We start from the raw sequence: 24,504 nt of genomic DNA, 5'->3' as shown, positions 1-24,504 counted from the left end.
GTTTTATTTTATAGCACAGTCTGACAGTTAGGGGCATATTTATCAAGGATTGAATTTCGAATTGAAAAAAATGCCGAAATTCAAATTCAAAAAGACCAACCAAAACAAAGTTGAAGTTTTTTTTGGGTCAAATAGGTCCTTATTTGGCCGAATTGGAATTGAAGGAATTGCACAGTCGATCGAATTCGATTAAAAGTTTTTACCAAAAAAACCTTTGATTTTTCAAAGTCTACCAATTGACTCCAAATACATTCTAGGAGGTCCCCCATGGGCTAAAACTGCAATTTGGCAAGTTTTAGATGGTGAATGGTCGAAGTTGAATTTTTAAAGAGACAGTACATGATAAATTTCTATATTCTAATTTTTTGCAAATTCGATTGAATTTGGATTATTCCCTAGTCGAAGTACACAAAAATAGCTTGAAATTCTATTTTTTTCATTTAGAAAATTCACCTCGACCTTTGATAAATCAGGTGCCTCTTCTGCCTTCCCCTAGTTCTAACCTTGCCTGTTTTGTGTCTCAGCAACAGACCACTTGAAATACACCAAAACATTAATTTCTGCATTTAGGAGACATTTTATGTAATGTTGTAGTGAGTAAAAATAGTAATAAAATAGTAATTGTTTTTGTATCTAATAAATAAATCTTAGTATACAAATACTGTATTAAATGGATCATCACCTTTTACATTATATTTCATCCAAACCAAGGTCCCTGGACACTCACTCTTACATATAGAAGTATTTCTCAGACAGTGGGGCTGGTACTCCTAGAGGGGCCCTGAGTAGTGGATGGGGGGCCCAGTTAGGTAATTTGCATCTCAGCTATCCTATATAGAGAAATATTAAAAAAAAGTGTAATGACTTACTGTTTATATATACAGATTCTGCTTCTGGTACAGAACTAGTGTAGTTGCATGCATCTCTAATAAATGTAACTATTAATTGCACTAACTAGCGCTCCAGTGAACCTTCTTGCTTATATACTAGCTGATAGTGAATGGGGCAAAGTCACTAACAACCGTGATTCCCAATTTAATGCAAGTGGCCTTGGTGCTCATAGCCTATACCTTCAGCAGAGGGGAACCAAAATGTACAAAAAAAACAAGTCCTAAATAGAAACAGGATAAGCCACATGGAATTCTTAGAGGGCTATCTCCCTGTGGCATGTATTGCAAAGCAGAAACTGAAAGCACAAACTTTTAGGGACAGCTGCTTCCTCAGGAGAAAAATGTTTTTACCTGGTAAAGGGGGAAGTCCCCGAAAGTTGGGGGCAGGTGGCATCTGGGACTGTTGGGAAAAGTGGGGGTGGGCCTAGGGGAGCAGGTACAAGATGTATATGCTTTGGGCACCAGTACCTCTTGGAGATATGTGGGTAAACCCTAGATATTCAATGTTTTCTCAATGACTCATATAGCCATGTCATTCTATGACTTTGTTATGATTGAAGGGGACCATGAACATATGTTGGATCTCAATGGTTGTGACTGTGTCTGTGAATTGAAAGTCAGAAAACCATTAGGTTAGTTAACTGAGAAAATGGGAAAATGGCTGTTGTAATGTAGATCTCTTATTTCCTTTTCCAATGAGTGGGAAGTGTTTAGACTACAACCTGCCAAATCCAGCAGTGGGATCAGCATACTAGTGTGTGACTGAGTTCTTGGTTGGTCAATGACCAAAAACATTCAGCGGGACCTGAAAGCAGCCAGTAGCCCCAGACATGGACACTTTTTGGAGGCTATTTCTTTATCGTTGACTGTTTTCATATAAAGGGTACTTTAATTTCCCAAACTGACATATTTTATTAGTAAAGGAAAACGCCCATATAATAGATCATTAGGATAGCTAACCCGTGACCGATGCACAGTTTCCACCCTGGAAGTCAAGCACCACCCTGTCTCAATGTGCTTCTTAAACCACTGCAACAGGTGCTTATTATTCACTCTTATGGAAATACATCTCTCTCCTAGCAGATACTTAGTCACTGTGTCATTCTATTGCCCTCAATTATAACAGGAATATTCACATTCTATAAATAGCATCTTAGCCACTGGTATTTCTCCTGGGCAGGCTGTGGCTCTTTTGTTTACTGACGGACCATGCGTTGCTTTATGTTGTTATCCAAGTTTCCTTTCAAGCACAAAGCAGGTTCTGTCTCCCTCACATACAGAATTCTGTAGTTACTTAGCAAGTAACGTGTAACCTCGGGCAGAACCAAGTACAGGGGGAGTCTGTTCGGGTGCGCGCAGCTATATTTGGAGCTAGGTGCTGACTTGCTTGCACAGGGGCAGGCGGGCGCGCAGGTCAGAGGCAAATGGGCAGCGCTGCGCATCCACCTGCCCTTCAGTCAAATAAACTTCCCGGCCCTATGAAAGGTCTCCAGTATCCTCAGGGCCTCTAGCTGTGCCTGGTGCACTCTTTTGCTTTCAAAATTCAAGTGTAAGTGCCCCCGCCCGTGGTGCCCTGCACCGGCGCCTGCTGATGACGCGCTGTCTCCTCCTTCTCCTGCCTTGGGCTTGAGACTCAGGCTGGCTGGCTGGCGTTGCGCACGGTGAGAGCGCGTTGGTTTGGTGGCTTCTCCGGCCGCGCTTTGGTGTGAGCCATGTATCGGAGACTCTCTGCGGAGCTCGAGGTAACAAAGCATAAGAGAAATACAAAACACTAAGCCCCACGTTGGAATTCTTCCCGTCCCTTTCTCTCTTTGCCCGCCAGTTACCTGCGCCTGATGCGCATCAGCGCGCTCGCCTTGTCTGGCCCTGTAGTTTATCAGAGAGCAATGGGGACCACTCTTGTCTCTACCCAGCCTTTTCTCCTTGTTCAAGGGCTTCCCTAGCGAGCTGCCGTCCCATCGCCTGATCCGCCAAAGCCCCACATTGGCTTGGTGTTCGCCTGTAATGGCACGGGTTATTTGCAGGCTGTGCCAGCCTTTCCTGTGTGGACAGTCCGTGTCAGCTGTTGTGCAGTTGGGAGCATTGTCCCGGGCACGCTGCCTGGCTCTCCTCTAATACAGCAGCCACCTGTATTGTGTTGCTACCGGGGAAACGGGCTGCCACTGTGGGTTGCTGTGTGCGCAAATGGCCAGGCGAGGGGGAGCGCATCGTCCCCAAGCAGGGCTGCTGCATCCAAAGCTCCTTCCGATGGATCATTGCACACGTAGGCTTGGGGCAACCATCAGAGCTGCGCCTACAACCACTTTTAGTCTATTCATAAGTCTATTCATATAGAAACACTATAAGAAGTACTATTTAGTGAACCACATTTAGTGAACCACAGGCGCGCCATATGTCTTACCTGGGAATGGTCCCAAAGGGCCGAGTGGGCATCTGAATGCAGCCCTTGCTAATTGCAGGAACACAAGCGACAGCAGCGTCCAAATAACTACTATCTGCTGCTACACTACACAGTGAAGGGAATTGCCATTAAAAATATCCGTGACAAGACCATGATAGGGGAATTTACAGCATTAGGGCACCATTTGTTTGCTTGGAATTGAAATGTGAGCATAATGAAAGAGTAGGCCACAGGTATTTGAACTCAAGTGTTTCCCTCAATTATTCTCCTCAAAATGGATTGAAAAAATTGCGCTTTTCAGTGTGAATAAAAAGAAATTCCATCATTTGAACTCTCTGTAAATGAACGTGTAATGTAGTGCTTTCTATGGTGTTTGACCTATTCACATTTTTGTATAAACTGCCGCACCATGAAGGTATCTATTTTAGGGATGCAAATTTTTGAACTTTTTTGGATTTGGCCGAACCCCAGAATCCTTCGCAAAAGATTCGGCCGAATACCGAACCAAATCCGAACTCTAATTTGCATATGCAAATCAGTGAGGGGGAGGGAAAAATAGAAGTGCACAGCTAAAACATTTTTTACTTCCTTGTTTTGTGATGAAAAAGGATTCGGTTTGCCCAGGCATAAGGATTCGGCAGAATCAGAATCCTGCTGAAAATGGCCAAATCTTAGCCGAATACCGAACTGAATCCTGGATTCGGTGCATACCTAATCTATTTAGGAATTTTTAGCAAATTGCATATACTGTTCCCTGTCTGTAATGACCATCAGTATAACAACGCCAATGTTTTAAGGACCTGACGTAGCACTGCCTCCATAGCAGGTCCAGACTGGGATTCAGAGTATGCTGTGGCGTTTCTAGTATAGAGAGTCCGAAAAAGCCTCCCCAACACATTAAAAAAGTGTCTGTTTTTGGCATCTTACAGCAACTCCTCTGGGATTCACCATAACTCAAAGATTGCCAGTCTGGGCCTGCTCCATAGTCATTTCTGCGATGTTGCCATTCCAAAACTGGTCAAAAGATTCCTGCTCCCCTTTTTAAATGAATATATATTACTGGAAACAATTTCATTTGAAGCCGCGTAGGACAGTGAGGTTGTGGAATACCCGCTACATGATATTGTGATAGGAATATTTTATTGATGCTTTAAGAGTGGCTTGGAAGATTTTCTGGATAAACATAATACTCAAGACACACGGGAAAGTGTGCTCACCACTACTTTTTAAAACCATTATGGGGTTGCAATGAGGCTGTGACCGCAAAATACATATAGTCAAATACTAGAGTCCTCTGCATTCAACCCATTATCAATATATTTAAGACAGAGACATTTTGTGCATACAGCTACTAAAAAATGGCTTACCCTTTAAACAAAAGAGGCATTGTTTGTCCATAATAATAATGGACAAACAATCCCTCTTTTGTTTAAAGGGTAAGGCATTTTTAGTAGCTGTATACACAAAATGTCTCTGTCTTAAATATATTGATAATGGGTTGAATGCAATATATTTAAGCTGGCCAACTTTGTCAAAGTCATCCCATATCTGGCCAGTCCTATGCTCAATTTTCATCTGATTCATTAAGAATTCTATTGCTTCATTATACATTTTACAAAGGGACTACATTTTACCTGCAGCTTACTTGCTGCTTTCATAAGCAAAACTCCCAAACTTGGCTGCCCTTTCCCACTGGTGGCTAATAAAAGGGCAGCAAAGTTTGGAAGTTTTATTTTTGAGTGCAGAGGACTCTTGCATTTTTCTACAATACCCAAGACTACTATACTACTGTAATCATTCATAACATCTACATAGGTATGTGTATGTAACTATATTATATATGGGATATACCTATAAAGGTATGTGTGTGAATATACAAGGGAGTCATTCGTAGAGGTTAAACTTGATGGACTATTGTCCCAAATTATCTATGTAAATATGTTTTTTGCTAGCCACTGCACATCTGAGGTGCTATCTGGCAGCACAATAATGTGCATCTTAAATAAGTGTTGTTTATAAATACACAGGACTGTGTGTTGTTGCTCTACAGATATCCAGGTGCAATCTCTGAATGGTTACAATTTGCTACATTAGTTGATACATTTCTCCGCAGGATTTGTGGAGTTAGCAAGTGTTGCATCTTTTGTAACAGTTGAGTTTAATGAAACTCAGATTATGGTCAGCAGGGCAAACAATGAGACACAAATCGACGAATGTATCAAATTAGAACCTCAGACCTCACCCTCTCCTACAGCTGATCTAGCGAGACATGAGAAGTTGAAATGAAACGTTATACTTCAATATTACAGCTTTTAGAGAAACAGTAAAAGATAAATAATAGGAAGCAGCTGAAATACAAGTTACTTTCTGGTGTTCTATTGGAAAACAACTGAACTGACGGTGGACAATCCCTTTAAGCTCACCACACATTTGACACCTTTCCCTTAGGTTTCTCTTTACTGATGTAGGAACTGGGATTTCATCTGCTGCACAGGTTGCCTGAAGTGCATCCTTCATGGATTTTACATCAGAGGAAGCCCCTCCCCCAGACACAGTACCGATCAGTAAGCAAATGCTGCCGGGTGAAGTGTCAGATCTGTATTAAACAGTACTGAAACATTTAAAAGAAAATAGACACTTTTGTAGCAGAAATCCGATGGTGTCATTAGGATTATTACTGTAATGGCTATCGTCATTTGCCCAAATATGTTGTATGGAAACAATGTAAAAGGACAGATTTTTGGTGTTTCCATACTGCAGCACTAACCATGATTGAAGGTGAAGTGCTTTAAGTTGTTCTCAACCTGTGTTCGGTTCTTTCGTGTACCTCAGTGAGTGCAATGTGATTTGAAAGAAGGGGCTTTACTTCTTGGATGCAGGAAGAAACACCCATGTGTAAGAGCCTTTACAGGGATACTATCTTGTGGGCTTTTTGAAAAGATTTTTCTCCCTGAAGTTTCCTTTTTGTAAAAGCCTCACAGATTGTACAGCAGAGGAAGGGAAGAAAAAGCCAGATTTTTGGCTTTTCCGTATGGAAGTATTAAACTTGTCTGGTATGCATACCTAGGGCATCCAGAGTGACTGAACCTGCTACTAAATACTTTTGACACTTTACTTTCAACTTGAACTTAAATGTTCAAGTTGAAAGTGAATGTCCTGTTTATAAGAACTCTGCCATCTGTCACTCTGCACAAATGTTTCTGTTTAGTCCTTGTGCTCTTATGTATCTAAACTTTAGCTAATCCATTTATATCTAGTTAACAGCATTGCCTTGGATCAGTTTACTGCCTTCAGGCTTATACAATCCACGATGAACCTCTCTCTCTCATCAATGTATTGTATAAATCAATGCATATTGTATAAAACAAAAATATATGTCCACCACAGAAAAAACAGTAATAATCACAAAAGGTGAAGTGTGGTCCAGGACCAGCAGCCGACTCTGAGCAAGGGGAGCAGATATCCATATAGGTTACCAAATGAATATTAATTTAAACTACATCTTCACAGCCTTATGCATTTTATCCAAGATCACATAACAAGGTGCCTATGATTAGGGGTTAAGTGGAGCATAAAATGTGTAAGGCTGTGAAGATGTTATTTTTTCCCCTTTTTAACTTTTTCCTTTGGTGATCTATGTGGCTTTTTGAGTGCCCATCTCATTTTGTATATTGTTTGCCTAAATAACATAGGTTAATATCATTTTAAAATGTTACATTACCTCCAAGTGTAGTGGTATTCTTCTACTGTGGGTTCCACATTTGCTTTACTCTAGTAGTGATGGATACAAGAGTATTCCTTGAGGAATATGGTTTACAAGGTTCTTAGATGATCGCTCAAAATGTCCCTTTTACTTCATGGTCTATTGTGTTTATAGTACTTGGGTCCTTTTTTCTTTTTAACTCTTTTGGAGAAAATGTATAGTTATATGATTTGTGCAAGGAGCGGGGAGGTCAAATCCCCCTAGTAGTCCATTATGTTTTTTCATCTTGCATGAAAAGGGAGAACATTTACAGTGTAGGAAGGATGTGAAAAGTGGTCTGAGGGTGGCATAGCCTATGGGGATATGTTATCCAACCAGGATTCCTAAGCATTGAAGTGCGTAAGCCCAATAACTGTACTTTATTTACTTATGTATTAATTGAGAATCATCGATACAATGCTTATAAAATTCACAAGTGTTAACCACCTCATGTACATTGGCAAGTGGTAATCTTAGGATACATGTTCAATACTGCTTGTGTTTATTAAAAAAAATCATGGAAATCTGGAATACCCTAGGTCCAAGGTATTCCAGTTAACAGATCTGAAAGAAGGTCATAAATTGTTCTGAAAATAGAATGTTAAAGAGTATAGATTTACGATGATATTAAAACATTACTGTTGATTTATAACACAACCTTCTGCTTGGATAGGGCATCCTAAGTCCTAATTTTTGTTTATTTGGAGACAGAATTCCATTTTTTTTTTTGTAAGTAACGATGAGGCTTATTTTGCTGCATGGTAGTGTTTTATCACCTATACTGCTTTCCATTTTGTGCCTTTAGTATTTGCTACCTAGTAAACTAGGTAAATGTAATTGTTTTATTTGATATTATGTTTTGCACACATTGGTATGGTTCATTCATGTATACATTTCCAGACAATTAGAGAATGTGATTTTATTTATTTCATGTATTTGGCATGACAGTTTGTGAAACTATGAACATTTTTTGTGTTGTCTTTTACTATGGTGGTTCCATGCTTTGCTCATCTATACTTCTCAATAGTTACTGAATGTGGTAAAATTGTTTAAACCTTTTAAAGTAAAAATAATTTCTAAAACTTGCCTCCACTAATACATTGCAAGAAAAGAACAACTTGAGCCAAAAGCAGTAACTTTTTCTTTTCTTGGTGTTTACATAAAATATACTTTTATCTTACAGTCTGACGCATCAGCTTTAGTAGCACTGGCTTTACCTTAAATTAAACCATGGAAAAAAAATACAATACACTTCGGAAGACACACTTTTTGCGCAGTAAGGTATTCTCCGAATGTATCCCTTGTGAATTGCATCCCTGCATGTTGTTTGAAAAGCATGCATTTTCAGTGTTGATTTATGTGTGGATCAGAGAGCAAAGAATCAAGTACCCTGCTAAAAATGTGTTTCTTTGTTTCAACAGAACAAAAATGAAATGGATTCTGAAGATGTTCGGTTGTCTGCTCAAAAAGTACCTTTAAGGGACAAGTATTGTCAGACTGACCATCACCAACATGGATGTTGTGAAACAGGTACATATATAATCTCATATGCATTGTTCATATATTATAGCTATATGCTCTTTTTTTTACAAGAGAAAAGGAAGTGTAGCCATTAGCCATGTGAGGAGTACAGTGACATCTTAGAAGTGTTGAATGGAAAGTGAAAGTGATTGCTGTGTCTGAGGCTTGGAGGTGGGAAAGCCAAAATGATTGATAGCTGAGATATTTAAATACATTTATAATAGGTATGGATGTTTTAATTAAAAAAAAAAAAGGATTTATGTTTCATGTTTAATTAGAAAAGTACTTTAATTATACAGATTTTTATGTCTGGGAGACAGGTCACATTTAAAGGGACACTATATACCAAAAACATCTTTGCTAAAAATGAATGTAATTAATAGGATGTGTATTCATTTCATTCTGCCTATTTTTTTTTTTTTTTTTTAAATCCATATTTTATATATATATGAAAAGAAAGTTGACTTTGTTCAGAGACCTCTATCAACATTTGAACAAACCCCTCTCTTCTCTAAGCAACAATCTTTGTGCAGGTTCTTAGCAGAAGCTTTTCAGTGGACTGGTAATACATTTTATTAACTCTTCGTGTGCTCTACAGGATTAGAATGAAACTGGTTTCCATTTCTTGTTTTGGATCAGATATAAAAACTATTGATATTTCCTATTTAAAACAAAAGGAAAATAGTATGTTCAGCCCAAGCGCTATTCATTGAGCTAATGTTGAAAAGTGGTGTATACTGTCTCTTTAAGAGGCATCTATAAGCTGAAACACAATCAGTTCTCCAAGCTAGTGCAACAGTACCTTGTATTGATGGTAACTAGAATCAAATAAATGTACTGCCAATTAATCTAAAGTCTGGATAACCCAAATCTGGGTGGTACTAAGGATGGAAAACAATAAGTATAAATTTAACTTTTGGTCACTGGCGACCAAACACAGAAGCCATACAGCACTCTCCAGGGTACCTTTAAAAGCTAATTTTTATTCATAAGGTGCATTTGAAGCATAAACTCTTAACACATTAAAACCACATAATACCTTTACCATCAATAGAATCTATAGCGCACACTAAATACAAATTGTTGCACCAGCAGCCAAGTTTTTATTTTATATATATAGAAAACAGGTAAGCTTATATTAACTTTACTTAACCGCAATTTAAACTTTTAGTTAATTTTTCATGATGGTTCCAATCCAGACACCCCAATCAAATGATGTCCAGATAACGCGCAGCTGTTAATTGTGCATGTTCTGTCTCAGTATGTGGGAATTGTAGTTGCAACCAGTTAAATCCAAAGACATAATTTTAACTGGACCCTCAAACAATTGCTTTCCGTGCAGTTTCAACAAAAATGTATAGGCGAATTAAGCTTCCATTATAGTATCTGGTTCAACTTATCTTAACCACAATTTATAAATTAGTTCATTTTTCATATGTCCGGTCCAGATATGTCCAGATAACATGCGTTAGCTAGTAATTGTGAACGTTGTGTTTCAGTAAGTGGGAGTTGTAGTTGCAACCAGTTAAATCCAAAGACACAATTCCAACTGGACCCTCAAACAATTGCTTTCCGTGCAGTTCCAGTAAATAATATGTAAGGGAATTAAGCTTCCATTATAGTATCCGGTTGAAAGATCAATACCAAAGGTCAATCTGTCAATTTTAGTCAGCACCACAATATCATCATACTCACGACCAACTCTTTCACTACTGTTGGCCTCATTAGCATACCTGAAGGCACATTTCATTTTCCCTGTGCGACGTTCCGTGGTTGTTGACTGATTCGATGGTCAAGGTTTTTTAAGTGCACATGTGGATTACCAAGAGCTTGCACACAGTTCTGCCGACGCGCGATTCACCCTAGTATGGGGCTTCTCCTGGGCTGTTTAAACTATAGATTCTATTGATGTTAAAGGTATTATGTGTTTTTAATGTGTTAAAGTGTGTTGAGTTTATGCAAAATGCACCTTATGAATAAAAATTTTGCTTTTAAAGGTACCCTGGAGAGTGCTGTATTTATGGCTTCTGTGTTTGGTTGCTGGTGACCAAAAGTTAAATTTCTACTTATTAATGATAACTAAGTTGCATGAATCCTTGTTGGTGGCTTATAGTGTAATTGGGGATTTAAGGTTTAAACACACGCAAGCATTCCTGATAATAGATCCCATACCTAGAAATTTTTTTAACATTTACTTCAATATTACAAGTTTTATATTGACAAAATTAATTATGCTTTGAAAAACAATGTTGATGAAGTACACCGCTCATCTGAATTGCATTGCTGTTTAAAAAATATTCTGTTTATGTGTATTGATTTTTGGCAGTTGTGTAAAATTTTGGCAAAAAAAGCAACAGCCACTTGAAAGTGCTGTGTGCAAATTGTTTGTCCACCAATTTTTTATGATGTTTGTTTGTTTACTTTGAATACATTTTTGCAATTGACATTAAAGGACATGTAAATCCCCCACAAAAAATTTAATCAGTGAACAGCCTCTTTTTAATCCTTAAATTCTTGCTACTGGTTGTTAAAGGTACAGTGACATCTAAAAATGTAAATGTAATGAAAATATAATGTACTGGTACAACTGGTGTGTTTGGTTCATTAACTCCATTAAAGTTTATATAGTCAAGCTGCTCTGTAGCCATGGGGGCAGCCATTCAAGCACAGGGCTCGCAGCAGATAACAGATGTATACTAGTAGTAACCCATTTTATACTACAGAGCTTATCTGTTATCTGCTGTGTAACATGTGCCTTTTCTCCTGTGTAACTTGTGCCTTCAGCTTTGAATGACTGTCCCAGTGGTTACACTGCAGCTTGTTTATATAAAATATAGTAGTTTTTTTGATGCAAACAAACCCAATGTACCAGTGCAGTTCAACAGTACATTATATTTTCATTACTTTAAAACACTTACATGTTTTTGGTGTTACTGTTCCTTAAAGGAACAGTTGTGTGAAAATAAAAACTGTGTAAATAGGCTGTGCAAAATAAAAAAATGTTTCTAATATAGTTAGTTAGCCAAAAATGTAATATATAAAGGCTGAAGTGAACAGATGTCTAATAAAACAGCCAGAATCCTACTTCCTGCTTTTCAGCTCTATAACTCTGAGTTAGTCAGCGACATGGTACATTTCTGTTCAGTGAGTTTGCAATTGATCCTCCGCATTCAGCTCAGATTCAAACGCAACAGATATGACCCATGTGCCCCCCTCAAGTCTCTGATTGGTTACTGCCTGGTAGCCAGGGTAACCAGTTGGTGTAAACCAAGAGAACTGAAAAGCAGGAAGTAGTGTTCTGACTGACATGTTATACATCAAATCACTCCAGCCTTTATACATTACATTTTTGGCTAACTAACTATATTAGAAACATTTTTTTATTTTGCACAGCCTATCTATTTACCCAATTTTTATTTTTACACTGAACAATTCCTTTAAAAGGTTAATATTAAGGCTGCAGCATCCATTTAATCACTTGGGATCCTTCTCCTACTCTAACCCACTCAGGCCCCCTCCCTTGGCTTTCTTTGACTTACTTTGGCTGTTGGCTACTGAGCATGCTCAGGTCTTTTCAAATCCGTTTACTAAACACACCCTCCAGTCTAGCAATGAAGAGATGGCAGTGAAGCATAAACTGTGATGTCGCTGAGAGCAAAAAATCAGCAATTAGATTTCAACACTTGGAAAACAATAGCAAAGATCTGATTGGTTGATATGAGCAACATCACCAGTAATACTTGATAACAGTTTTTACACAGCATGATAAAAAGTCCCCTATGTCTTCTTGCAGGAGTAAGGTGTAAGATTTTCATTTGGATCCAATATGTTTTTCAGAGGGGACTCCCTTTATTGGCAGATGTGTTCGGGCTTACTCAAATAACTGACTCCAGCACAATCAAAATCTAACAAAATAATGGACATTGGCATTTGACAGCATTTTATATTGTTTTTCTGGCATAAATTATTTTATATGGTTTGATAAACCGTTCCCCTAAACACATGAGCCAATGGCATTTTATTCTGGCTGGTTACACATAATCACAAGCATGAAATCTACATTTTAGGACTATTGGATTTAACTGTAATTTTTACTTACACTTTTTAAAATTATATTGGCATTATTTACTTTGTGCTGAACATAGACAGACATATATTTTACCTTTAAAGATTTTAAAAGTTTGTATAGAAATCTTTCCAGTATTAACTTTGAGAACAGTGTATAAATACAGTTTAGCTCGAGTAGTTAAAAGAATACTAAACGGAAATGATTACTGTGCAGTCTTGGGTACAGGTGGTTTCCTGTTTCCAGTTTCTCTTTACTTTATTTTTCTGTGTATATATTTCTCAATTGATCTGCATTTTAGGACTATTGAATTTAACTTCTAGTTATTTTAAGGAGAACTAAAGCCTAACTAAAGAAGTAGGCTAGCAATGTTGTACATTATGTTTTGGGCTTCTGTATCGGCCCAAGGCAACCACAGCACTTTTTGCTCCCCATTTTTTTTCTACTTATTCACTGTACATGCTCTGAGCTGCTGTCACTTACCTGAGCTTATGGACCAACTCACAATATGCAGTACACATAGGGGCAAATTCACTAAGATTCGTAGTTGCGCCAGCCGTAACTTCGCCGCACTTCGCCACACTTCGCCAGGCGTAGTTTCGCCAGCGCTTCGCAAATTCACTAAAATCCGAAGTTGCGCTCAGGGGTAGCGTAAGGTTGCGAAGTTGCGCTAAGTGAAGTGAAGTTACGCTAGCGAAGGCTAATTTGCATACGGCGCCAAATTCAAATTTCAATGGAGGAATACGTATCAGCACTACAAATGGCTTGAAAACCTTCAAAACCTCAAATAAAATTTTTATTTTGCCCTACACATGTGCCCACTGTCTAGGTAAGTTGCCATAAGTCAGGAAATGTAGGGGGGAAGGAGGGGAGCCCCAAAAACATGTTCGATCTTTTTCAGCCTATCACCCATAATGTAGAAAACACGCCAGCGTTTTTTGGGACTTAGAAAAAATTTTGACTTTTTTTGAAGAAATCCCTATCTACTCTATTGCGCTTCGCCTGGTCTGAGATGGTGAAGGAAGTCTAGCGTAAAAGGTAGCGTTCAGTACACTGCGCGCGTTAGTGAATTTGCGTAGTTACGTCGCTAGCGAAACTTTGCCAGGCGTAAGGGTGCGAAGTAACATTAGCGAAACTACGCCAGCGTTCGTTAGTGAATTTGCGCAGTAACGAAAATGCCAAACGCTAGCGAAGTAACGCTAGCGTTCGGCGCTTAGTGAATTTGCCCCATAGAATATAAGGCTGATTAGTAATTTAATACAGATACTTACTACATGGCAGCACAGAAACCAGTGCAACTAGCATCAGAATTTAATAATCAGACCTGTAGCATCATCTCATATTACCGGCCAACCTCATTTTCTGCTTGATAATTTGCGGGAACCCTTAAGCTTAGCTTCTCAACAGCTGCTCAGAGTCCACTGAGCATGTGAGAAACGCAGACACTTTCCAGGATGGTGACCCCCTGTGACAAGTTTGATGTCCTGGATCATTGCTGATATTGAGAAGCAGAAACTTTAGGCTGCTGCAATGAGTTAAGTATATAAAATATGGCATTTTAACCATATTTTTTTAGTGTTTAGTTCTCCTTTAAATAAATACCACAAGGTCCATTTCACAACTGGCTGCTATTGCAAGAACTCATTTTCAGGCAAGAGATTAGCAGTAGCTGCTTGTTTTACATTCATCATTGTAACATTCAGCGAGTTCTACAACAACTTGCAGTTTTTATTTGATGACTATTTTGTTGCCATTATTTACTTTGTGCTGAACATAGACATATATGTTTTACCTTTAGAGATTTTGAACGTTTGCAGAGAATTTTCCAGACAGTAGTAAGAATGAGAGCAGTGTATAAATACAGTTTAGCTCAAGTAGTTTAGAAGAATACTAAAACAGAAATGATTACTGTGCAGTCTTCAGTACAGGTGGTTTTCAGTTTCAGTTCTGTTCAGTGTAATTATTTCTCGATTGACGGGGGCAGATTTATTGAATTTTCGAATTTTTTTATGGTCAAAACTGTCAAGGGGAGTTATTTGAATTTGATTTGAGTTTTTTTAAAAAAATTTTAATTTGATTTATCATACTCTGGCCCGTCAAGAATTTGAATTTGACTATTTGCCAACTAAAACCTGCCGAATTGCTGTTTGAGTCAATGGGAGAGGTTCATGGATCAATTTGGAGTTGTTTGCAGCCTTCCTGACATTCAAGTTTTTGTTTTTTTTTGGAGAAAAAACTTGAATCAAGTATTTCAAATTCAAATAGAATTTGATTCAAACTCGATTCGAGTTTTCGTGTTGCTTTAATTCAGCCGAGTTTTAAAAATTTTATTTTTTTTGTATAAATTTCGATTGGTCGAATTTCGAATTCATGGGGAGTTTTTTTAAAACATTGAAATTTGACCTTTTATAAATGTGCCTCTAAGCATTGGAGATTATATAACCACTCATAGACCAAGAATTTCCAAACTGCAGCCTTTTAGTTGCTTTATTACTACCTTTATCACCCCAGTTAGAGAGAATATCCAATAAAGAAAAAAGACAATGCTTAGATAATGAAAAATTGGTGTGTACACTTTTTATAAACAAAAAACGCATGGGAATGTTTATCAAAGATTTTTGGTCAATGTAAGGATATAAGATGTATTATATAGAATTCCTCTGGCTGGATGACACTGTTAAGCAAGCTGAGGAGTTGGAGGGAGCAGCCCAAACTAGAACACAATGTATCAAGTGGAAGTGTGCAGACTGCAAACACACCCATTACTGATGTAAGTCAAAAAGTCGATACCATCCTGCCGGCTTCAAACCCACACCGACCTAGTGAGCTGTTGGTATTTAAATATCATTTATATGCACCTGACACACACAATGGATGCATTTTTGCTAGCTCATACCTGCCCAACCTATGGGTTTCGGCCTGGCCCACACACTACAAAACCGAAAGCTGCTTGGAAGCAGGGAAGCCGATCACAGGGCAGAGGTGAGCGTGGCAGATTTATTAGCATCATAGAGAACACAGAGTGTTAGGAGGTTAACAGATTTCACTGGGCAGATCATACACTGGAGATTGCCATTTACAAGGAATGAACTAATGGAACTTCCATTTATGGAATATCAGGGAGATAATTGTCCTATTTTCATTGATCTTGTTGTAGTATTTCTGAGCTCTATAAGGTTTTTGTTACATACAGAGATTTATGCCATTGTGGGCAGGGCAGAAAAAACGCAAAAAAGGCTTACATTTCACAATATACAGTACTACATATGTATATGTGTCATCAGTAGTTATTAAGGCATACTTGAAGACTAAGTGCATGAAACATAACTTATAGCATGTAGCCAGGACAAGTTAATAACTGGATACCAAATATTTAGGACCAGGCAGCAGTCAGGCAACTCAATACATGCCACAGTCAGACAACACATAGCCAGTGCAGCCAAACCCTACTCAAATTAAAATCAACTCTGCATATAATCCCTGTGTTCTCTGCAAGACCTTCTTTATCTCTGTTATTTTTATGCAATTTGTATGTTTCATGTATACAATATTCTATTGTATAGCTCTGCTGTAAAGTGAAAGGTGATGATAGAAGCTTTAAAATATATATCAAAGCAATTAACAGGGATCAGGAGGAAAGTTCATTTTGGAGTTTGAATATGACTATAGAATATGAAATATAGCTATTTATGATGTAAGATTTTATCTTTGTATAATTGCAGCGCTAACACTGGAGCCTGGAGACCCACCTTTATTACAGCAACCTGTGCAGACTGCTAGATCTGGTATTCTGCAAATTATTGAATGCTTTCGATCTGGTATGAAACTTGTATTTAAATTATTAATACTCATATATAGAAGTATATCGGTGCACTTGCTTTATTTGTACTGCAATCTGTGTCATCTAGGCAAGCTATTTTTTATTTATTTATATCTAAATGTAGCATCTTTTCTAAATATATCAGTAAAAAATAGAAAATTAAGATTGTAAGATTAAGATTTTGGCATTTTGGCTTCTGTACAATAAATTTGGTACTGCATACACTAATTAAACATTGGGAGCAAATCTGACTATTTAGAAAAAAACAATGGATAACTGTATTTCTGTATGTGTGCATGCTTGGCTTTGTTAAAAAATGCTTATCTTAAAAGGATCCAAACACTTGTTAAGGTTCATTTTATCTTCTTCCTGCCATAGAATTTTTTTTTGTTACTTCTTGTTCACGTTGATGTCCTTTAAAAGGAAGGCAGTAACTCTGATCAGTCTCTTGTATGTTAATGTGGCATAGGCACAAGAAAGGCTGCTGAAGCTACATCTTGGTTGCATTTATACAGTGGCTGTAAGTTACATATGAATGAAGTAGAGTAAAGACTATGTATAATATATTTTTTAGCACTAAATATTAATATTTCCATTAGGTACAAAGCAGCTTAAACACATGTTATTAAAAGAAGTGGATACCATATTTGAATGTAAGTCATGCCGCAGCCTCTTCAGAGGACTTCCAAATCTCATCACCCATAAACAATTCTACTGCTTATCTAAACAGCACGTGGAAGAACGTAAGTTTAAATGTGATTTAATCTTCATTTTGCTTTCAATTGCTTTCACTGACATGATTTTTTGTAGTGGTTTTGACACTTGGGGGCATATTTATCAAATAATTCTAGTATTTTATTTAGACATTTTGATAGGGACTGAGTTTTACATGCAGCTTGCTTTCCAAGGGGAATACATTTCAATATATGGGAAAACGTAATCACTTAAAATTCATTCTCCTCCTCTAACCCATTTGGCCCCTTCCCTTGGGAATTTACTTTGGCTGTTGGCTACGGAGCATGCTCATTCTTCTCAGACACACCGTCCAGACTTTCAGTCTAGCAGCCAATGAAGATATGGCACTGCTAGTTGTCCACTCTGCTGGAGAATTATATTTTTCTTAACAATTACAGTGCTCAATTCAAGCAGGACTTATATACATGGTAGGGGAATGTAGGGTTTACATGTCCTTTAATGTCTTATCTTAATCTTTTCACCATGCTTTTTTTTTTTTTTTAAACTAAACTCTTAGGGCAATAAAAGACTTGTGCTGTGTGTCACTCATAGTTGACAGAATGTCTAAAAATACCTTGAAATGCAAATGTTATTTGGAATTGCCACATGTAAAAATAGCATTAATTGCAGGAAAATGTCATCTTCTGCATTTTCCCATATTTAAAGTGTTTCACATGCAGCAATCCCAATTCTTCTGCAAATATTTTTGGATGCTTTGTTGTCTATGGGAAAGGCGATCTCCAACGGATGACTGCTACCTCTGTCATTAAAGGAGAAATAAAAGTGTGCCTATGCAAGGACCTCTCATAAATATGCAGAGTTGTGCAGAGACACAATCTTCTCCTATTACGTATACTTTTCTGTCAGTTCACAGACACTAGTCTAAAGGAGCAGGAGCAGTTGTGCATGCTTATGCAAGCTCCGTATTACAAAGTGACAGAAGACAATTGGAAGCAGATGAACAAGGGGGCCTGTATGGCACCTGCTAAAGTTTAAACTTTGATAAAGATTTATTAAAGGTCAAGTTGTTTTTTCCATGAAAAATTTCATGGTCTTCAAAGCATTTGTGAGTCAAAAATCGATTTATCGGGTTAAAAAAAACTAAAGTTTTTCAAGATTTATTATACCCTGACCCTGAAAATAGCTAGAATTTGAAAATACACCATCTAAAACCTGTCTAGGTCATGTAGAAGTCAATGGCAGAGGTCCATTGAACCATTTGAAGATGTTAATAGCCTTAATGATGTTCTTTTTTTTTTTTTTTTTTACAGTGGATTTTGTTCAAAAACTCGAGTGATTCGAGTTTTTTCCACTGAAAACTCGATCAATTCGAGTTTTCCGGGTTGTTGACCCGAATTCACTGATTCAAGTTATTTGCTTTCAAGTTTTTTCTTAAATTAGAAACCATTGGAGTTCATTCGATATTTTCTTCTACATTGGCCAAAAGTCTGTAAACATGGAGTCATATCTCGGGACAATTTGTGTCAGAATTGTCTGACATTCTGTCTAGCCATAACATTTTCTATCAGTACCTGTTAGCATATGTACAGAAGAGTCTTTGTGAACTTAGAAGTCGATGAGGTACACACTGCTTCAGCCTCCCTTGCACATTAATGTAACATCTAACTGTAATCAGATATTCAAAAGATTTTCTCCGTTTATTTTTAAACTTGTATTATGGTACCTAGTTTTTAAATTTTGTTTTTTACAGTCAGCAAAACCAATAATTATTTTTCATTTTCCCATATATATCATTAGATCCATCCACTGAAAATGATAAACCGGCTCAAGAAATAAAAGATCTTCTGGACACGATTTACCCAAAAGCAGATAAATCTGAATTTGTAATACAGCTAGAACCTATACAGACAAACAAAAATGCTGTTTTTCAGTATGTTACAACAGCTGCGGAAATCAGCACAGATAACCGTAATCCACCAGATACTGATCCTGGTGAGATTCAAATGACAGGAACAATCTCTTCAACAACAATTTCAACTCCACAAACAGAAGATAATGAATTACCTCCTTTAGATAATTGCAAAAAAGAACCCAGTTCCAACCCAGTACAGGCCCTCAGTTGTGTTCCAAAGTCTATCAAAACAGTCAGCAGCAGTCATCCATTTTCTTGTCGTGTTTGTAAGAAAGTTTTCACCTGCAGGCGAGGTATAAGACGACATATTAAAAAAGTACACAGAAAAAAGCTTGAGGATATAAAGAAATTAATTGAAGTACAACGAATACCAACACTATCAAAAGGGCGTAAAAGAGCTCACACAACATCAAGCAAAAGCTGTCACATGTGCCAGAAATCCTTTGCTACAAATGCCAATGTTAGGAGACATATTGATGAAGTACACAAAGGAATGAGACGGGATTCCAGTGTTCCTGAAGGAACCGCAAAACCTGGAAAAAACTTGGCTCCTGAAACTACATCTTCTAAGAAAACTATGAAGAGTTTGCCTCGTACACAAAAGCCTTCTGGGAGATCTGATTTTAGTTTAAGCTCATGCAAATGCCCATATTGTAAGAGACGATACACTTCACATTACCTTCTAAAAAAGCATATTCATATAGTACACAAAGCAATGGTTTCTGGAAAAGATTCTAAACAAGATAAAAAAAGGAATCACGCTGCTAATGCAGAAGTTAAAGTGAAAATTGAAAGCTCAAACACCGTAGAACCTTCAACAATAACTGTTTCTAATTTGTCTAATAGTGACTTAAAGGGAGCCAATTCTACAAATGAGAAAAAGATCATAGCAGCAGCAAAAAAAAGCAAAGTTAAACCTGATGCAGATTCTCCCAAGGCTAGTCCAGGTGAAAAGAAGAAATCCAAGAAGCCCAAACTTTCAGAAGGCTTTGACTTCAAGCAGCTTTTCTGTAAACTTTGTAAAAGACAGTTCACATCAAAACAGAATCTTGCAAAGCATATTGAATTGCATACAGATGGCAACAACATTTATGTTAAGTTTTATAGGTGTCCTCTTTGTAGCTATGAAACCCGTAGGAAACGTGATGTCATAAGACACATTACTGTTGTGCATAAAAAGTCACAAAGAGCTCTAGTGAAAATAACTGCAAATTTGGAAAGTAGGGCAATAAAAAAACCCATTGAAACCGTTCTAGAAAAAGTTTTGAAAAAAACTCCACAGACCGAAAAATCAAAACAGCTTACTTTAAAACAAGATGGAATTTCTCCATCTCCGAATAAAAAACAAGATGCAGGAGAAGCGAGCATTGAAGTGAAAGTGACCAAAAGTTTTTCCCTGCTTAAATGTAATAAATGTGGCAAAGCATTTGCAAAAAAAACAGATCTAGACCAGCATAAAAGAAATCACAGAGCAAATTCAAATAGCTCACCCGTGGACTCCAAAACGAAAGGAAGAAGTACAAGGTCAAAAACGCTTATGTGAGGATAGCTTTATCCTTTCTACATGATTTCTGTAAATTTAAGGCTTATCTTGGTGTTACTCTATTTGTAGTGCAGGGTTTTGGAGGTGAATATGATTACACGTGCTAAACGGAGTACAACAATCAGACTGTTGTATGATTTTTTGGCTTTGTATTGCTCCGATTCTTGTTTTTTCCTGCATGCTGCTGAATAAAGCAGTGCACTTACAAGATATGTTATACGTACTGTAGAGATGATACTACATCTTTTGCGTTGGGTCATTTAGCTTTTTACTGTTTGCGTGACTTAAACAAATGAAGGATAATTGTAAATACTTTCTACTTCACTTATAGATTGAAATGTAATAAATAACCTCCTAGCACTGTATAATTCTACAAAACTATCCAACTGACAACTATCATTAAATATTTATTTTCTGATAGATTAATACTGCTAGGTTATAAAAAGGGAGTCAAAAGGAATACTTTGCTTAGAATAATTCTGTTATTGCTTTGCCACAATCTAAGCAACATTAGCAACTTTTATTTTTTCAATGTGAAGAACTCTAGATGACCTGTTTAAAAGTAAGTCTATCTCTCTCATTATAAAAATGATATGCTTCCCTCATTTAATTTATACTGTTATTTGCCCAAAATAATCTATCGTTTTTTTTCATAATAAGAGTTTTTAGAATACAGTTCATGACGTTTAGTTGCATTATGCTGATTCAGTAGACTATCAAACAGTATAAAATGGCTTGGCAAGCTGCCTTTCACTACTCAAGCACTTAATTTAAATGCTTTTGAGTCAAGAAACTGCATTTGGTTTACTTATTATTTGCATGTGGCAAATTTATAATTTTATTCCTAAGAAAATCTGTTGTGCTAAAAGTACCTCTTGCTTACCTTGCTATATGCAAGTGGTTAATATTTGCTTATATTAAATAGCTCTGGATATGTGACTGTATTCATAGAATATTCCTGCTTGCAATTTTTGGTACAAAAAGGTATCCGGATTGCACTAGCAAATGAAGAGTAAAATAGGCAGACGACTTATAATTGCTCTATGCTTTGCCAAAACTAAACCAGTCTCCTTGATGAATGTTCTAAATGCTGCTAAGGATGCATTATTTCCCTTTACTGTGAAATTGTTTGATTAAATTTGTTTTATGTCAGGGACTGGTTATTTTCTTATTTTGAAATTAGTATTGGATCAGAGTAACTTGATCCACTACCTTATGGACTATATTTGTGTTGTTTCACTCATTTAAGAGTGTGTATACTTGGAGTTTGTGCTCTTCCTGAAGTGTTTTTGTCACTTACCTGATTTATATGATTTATTTAGCTTTGTTTATAGATAAATTAATGAAGTTTATCTGAGTTAAGTATGTATACTTCAGGAGGAAAATACTAAAACTACTTCACAATAGAATGGAAATGAACCCAAGGTAAACATTGTCACATAGATTTCTTATAATATTTCTCTAATGGTGTGCAAAAATACATAAAATATGTTTGACTTTTTTCAATGTTATTTAGAATAAATTTAAGTTGTTATATATTACTATTTAATACTTTAATAGTTTGGAACTCTGGAGATCCCTGTGATTACAAAACACAATTTTGACTTTTAAAGGATACTAAAAAAGAAAACGCAAACACTGGTCTGCTTTGGAATGAAGCCGCCAATGTTATTTATAGTGTTCTGTCCAGGTGCAGTTAGTAACAATATAGGCGAAACACCAGCAGCAGATCAGTTGTTCATCCGAGCATTTTAATGCAGAATAACTCTTGCATGGAATGCTGTGTTGGCTTGTTGAAGAAGCATGCCCCTGTGACATTGCATTTTATTAAATATACCATGCAAAGAGTTTCCCGGCATGCAACTGCTCTGTTGAGCTGGTATTTTAATAAATATTGTTGACATATATTAGGAAGTGGCCAATCCTCAAGACCAAGGACCTATGTTAAAAGGACAGTATCAACTTAAAGACAAAACAGCACAATTAAAAACTTTTGTTAAAATGCATTTTTGCCTATTCTTTTATATTCTTGATTTTGTATCATCATAAAAAACCCAATTAGAAATAGTTTTTTTTTAAACTTAATGTCCTACACCCTCTCCGATTATAAACAAGGCAATTTGTTTAGAGCTCCTTATCTGCTTTTGAACAAACCAGTTTATTCAGTGTAGAGGGCAGGGCAAGGATGGGAAGTGAGCAAAGCTGCTCTGTCATTACAATCTACCGACAGATGAACAAAAGATATGTTGTAAACCTGACTGTGGGTACGTTGGTCGGCACATATTTAATAGCCGATTAGTGTCCAATAATATTTTTCTTCTGTCATAAATCTTTATTAAACTAATTACAATTTATTTCATCACCCAGTTAGTTTTCTTGTTCTAAAAGGTAGGTTCAGAAAATGGTCTAATTCCAGCAGTATATTTGTATGAAACAATCGTAACTTGCATACTATTTTCAGTAGAAAAACAATTTTTGTGTGCTTTTTTTTTTTGTAAAAATGAATAACAGGCATTTGTTTTAATATTTTTTTTAAATAGATGTTGCATATTATCAGATCTAATACACTCCTGTGATCCGAATGTGTTTTAAAAAAAGTAATAGTTCTGTGATGGCACATGCCCTTTTTGGATAATTGTATGATATTTGCTGGAAATAAAAATGAACTGGAATGTTTCAACTAGTATATTTCACTCATTTTATTGAATATATCCTCCCCTGTGTTCTTAAAATGATTAAAAGACGCACATGAAGTGTATTTTATTTCAAAAGCTAATATATTGTAAATTGTAAATGAATAAAGGTGACCATGCACCCATTGTTTGTTTAAGGTTTTACATAAATGCTGCCAAGCTTCAACCCATGCAAAGCAGGGATATTTATGCACATCTTATGCACTGTGCAGGCTTTTACTTGAAATGAGGAGTGGCTCTCCCAAAATAGACGGCAACTTTTTATAAAATCATCTCACAATCCTGTACACTTTCTACATTGGGAAATTTACAGTGCTTGCCATTTGACTTTTGCAGTATGTACATGCACTGGCAGTCCTCTTTCCAAAACAATAGAATTTAGAAGTAGTAACCTGCTTTTTACAGAGCCTGAAGTAAAGTACAGGACACAGTCTTAATCATATTTATCAAGTTGTAGGCATATCCTTTGAATATCTAGCACTATCATCTACCTTTTTCAGTTTGCCTATAGGTTATGATGTATAGGCTTTTTTTTACTATACAGCACTTCACAGAGATTATCATTGCAATCAGTTTCTACTCCAATGAAGTTTACAATCTTAGTCCCTATCACATTTAAACACACTATGGTCAAAATTATAAGCAGCTAAATAACGTATCTGTGAGGAAATCCATGCAGACAGAGGAGATCATACAAACTCCTTGCAGATAACACGTTTGCATTGAGGCTTTACCTTTATTTCTGTATTAGGAAATAGGTGCTATAAAACGTTGGCTGTTTCATATAAGGACACCATGAAACATTGTCAGATTGTAATATGCTGTAAATTATATATTTCATAACATCACCATGTGGGGTTTATTTTTCTGCTACTGTGAATGAATATTCAGTATAAGTGTTCAAGCAGCATATTCTAGTTTCACATTATAAAGAAGATAAAATGTTATATTCTTTAAAAAACAATTACAAGGATTTTTGTGCACACAGGCCAATCTGTAAAATCACACAGTTGTCCCGCACAATGCTGTTAAGTCCCTGTGCTTCTGAACATGAATGGCACGCTGAGAAACTATTTTCCTAACAGATGGAAATTGTTTTTTGACACTATACTTCTGCCATAAGATGCAAATAACTTGTTTTTTTCATAGTACAAAAATAAGTCAGGCATCAACATAAAATACAACAAAACACAAGGGATGCAATGAGCAAAGGATTTAGT

At 36.7% G+C, this 24,504-nt stretch overlaps 1 protein-coding gene across 6 annotated transcripts; it reads left to right on the top strand.

Annotated features, from left to right (window-relative positions):
* The first annotated feature begins 2,308 nt into the window (after positions 1 to 2,308).
* On the top strand, positions 2,309 to 23,267 carry znf800.L (zinc finger protein 800 L homeolog). 6 transcript variants are annotated; one of them, XM_041586419.1, is made up of 6 exons: positions 2,309 to 2,632; positions 8,455 to 8,563; positions 9,011 to 9,116; positions 16,343 to 16,438; positions 17,040 to 17,183; positions 18,934 to 23,267. In XM_041586419.1, the coding sequence occupies exons 2-6, from the start codon at positions 8,546 to 8,548 to the stop codon at positions 20,589 to 20,591; spliced, it is 2,022 nt and encodes a 673-aa protein (XP_041442353.1). In that variant the 5' UTR covers positions 2,309 to 2,632; positions 8,455 to 8,545; the 3' UTR covers positions 20,592 to 23,267. The 6 variants fall into 6 exon arrangements, with proteins under 6 accessions (XP_041442353.1, XP_018108080.1, XP_018108081.1 ...); XM_018252591.2 differs by lacking the exon at positions 9,011 to 9,116 and adding an exon at positions 8,217 to 8,314 and having other exon boundaries at positions 2,313 to 2,632; XM_041586422.1 differs by lacking the exon at positions 9,011 to 9,116 and adding an exon at positions 8,217 to 8,309 and having other exon boundaries at positions 2,605 to 2,632.
* Positions 23,268 to 24,504: the final 1,237 nt, after the last annotated feature.

This window comes from Xenopus laevis, chromosome 3L (assembly GCF_017654675.1).
Source record: "Xenopus laevis strain J_2021 chromosome 3L, Xenopus_laevis_v10.1, whole genome shotgun sequence".
In the NCBI taxonomy this organism is placed as follows: Eukaryota; Metazoa; Chordata; class Amphibia; order Anura; family Pipidae; genus Xenopus; species Xenopus laevis.
Note: the sequence above shows the minus strand (reverse complement) of the source record. Positions and strands in the feature narration are given on the sequence as shown.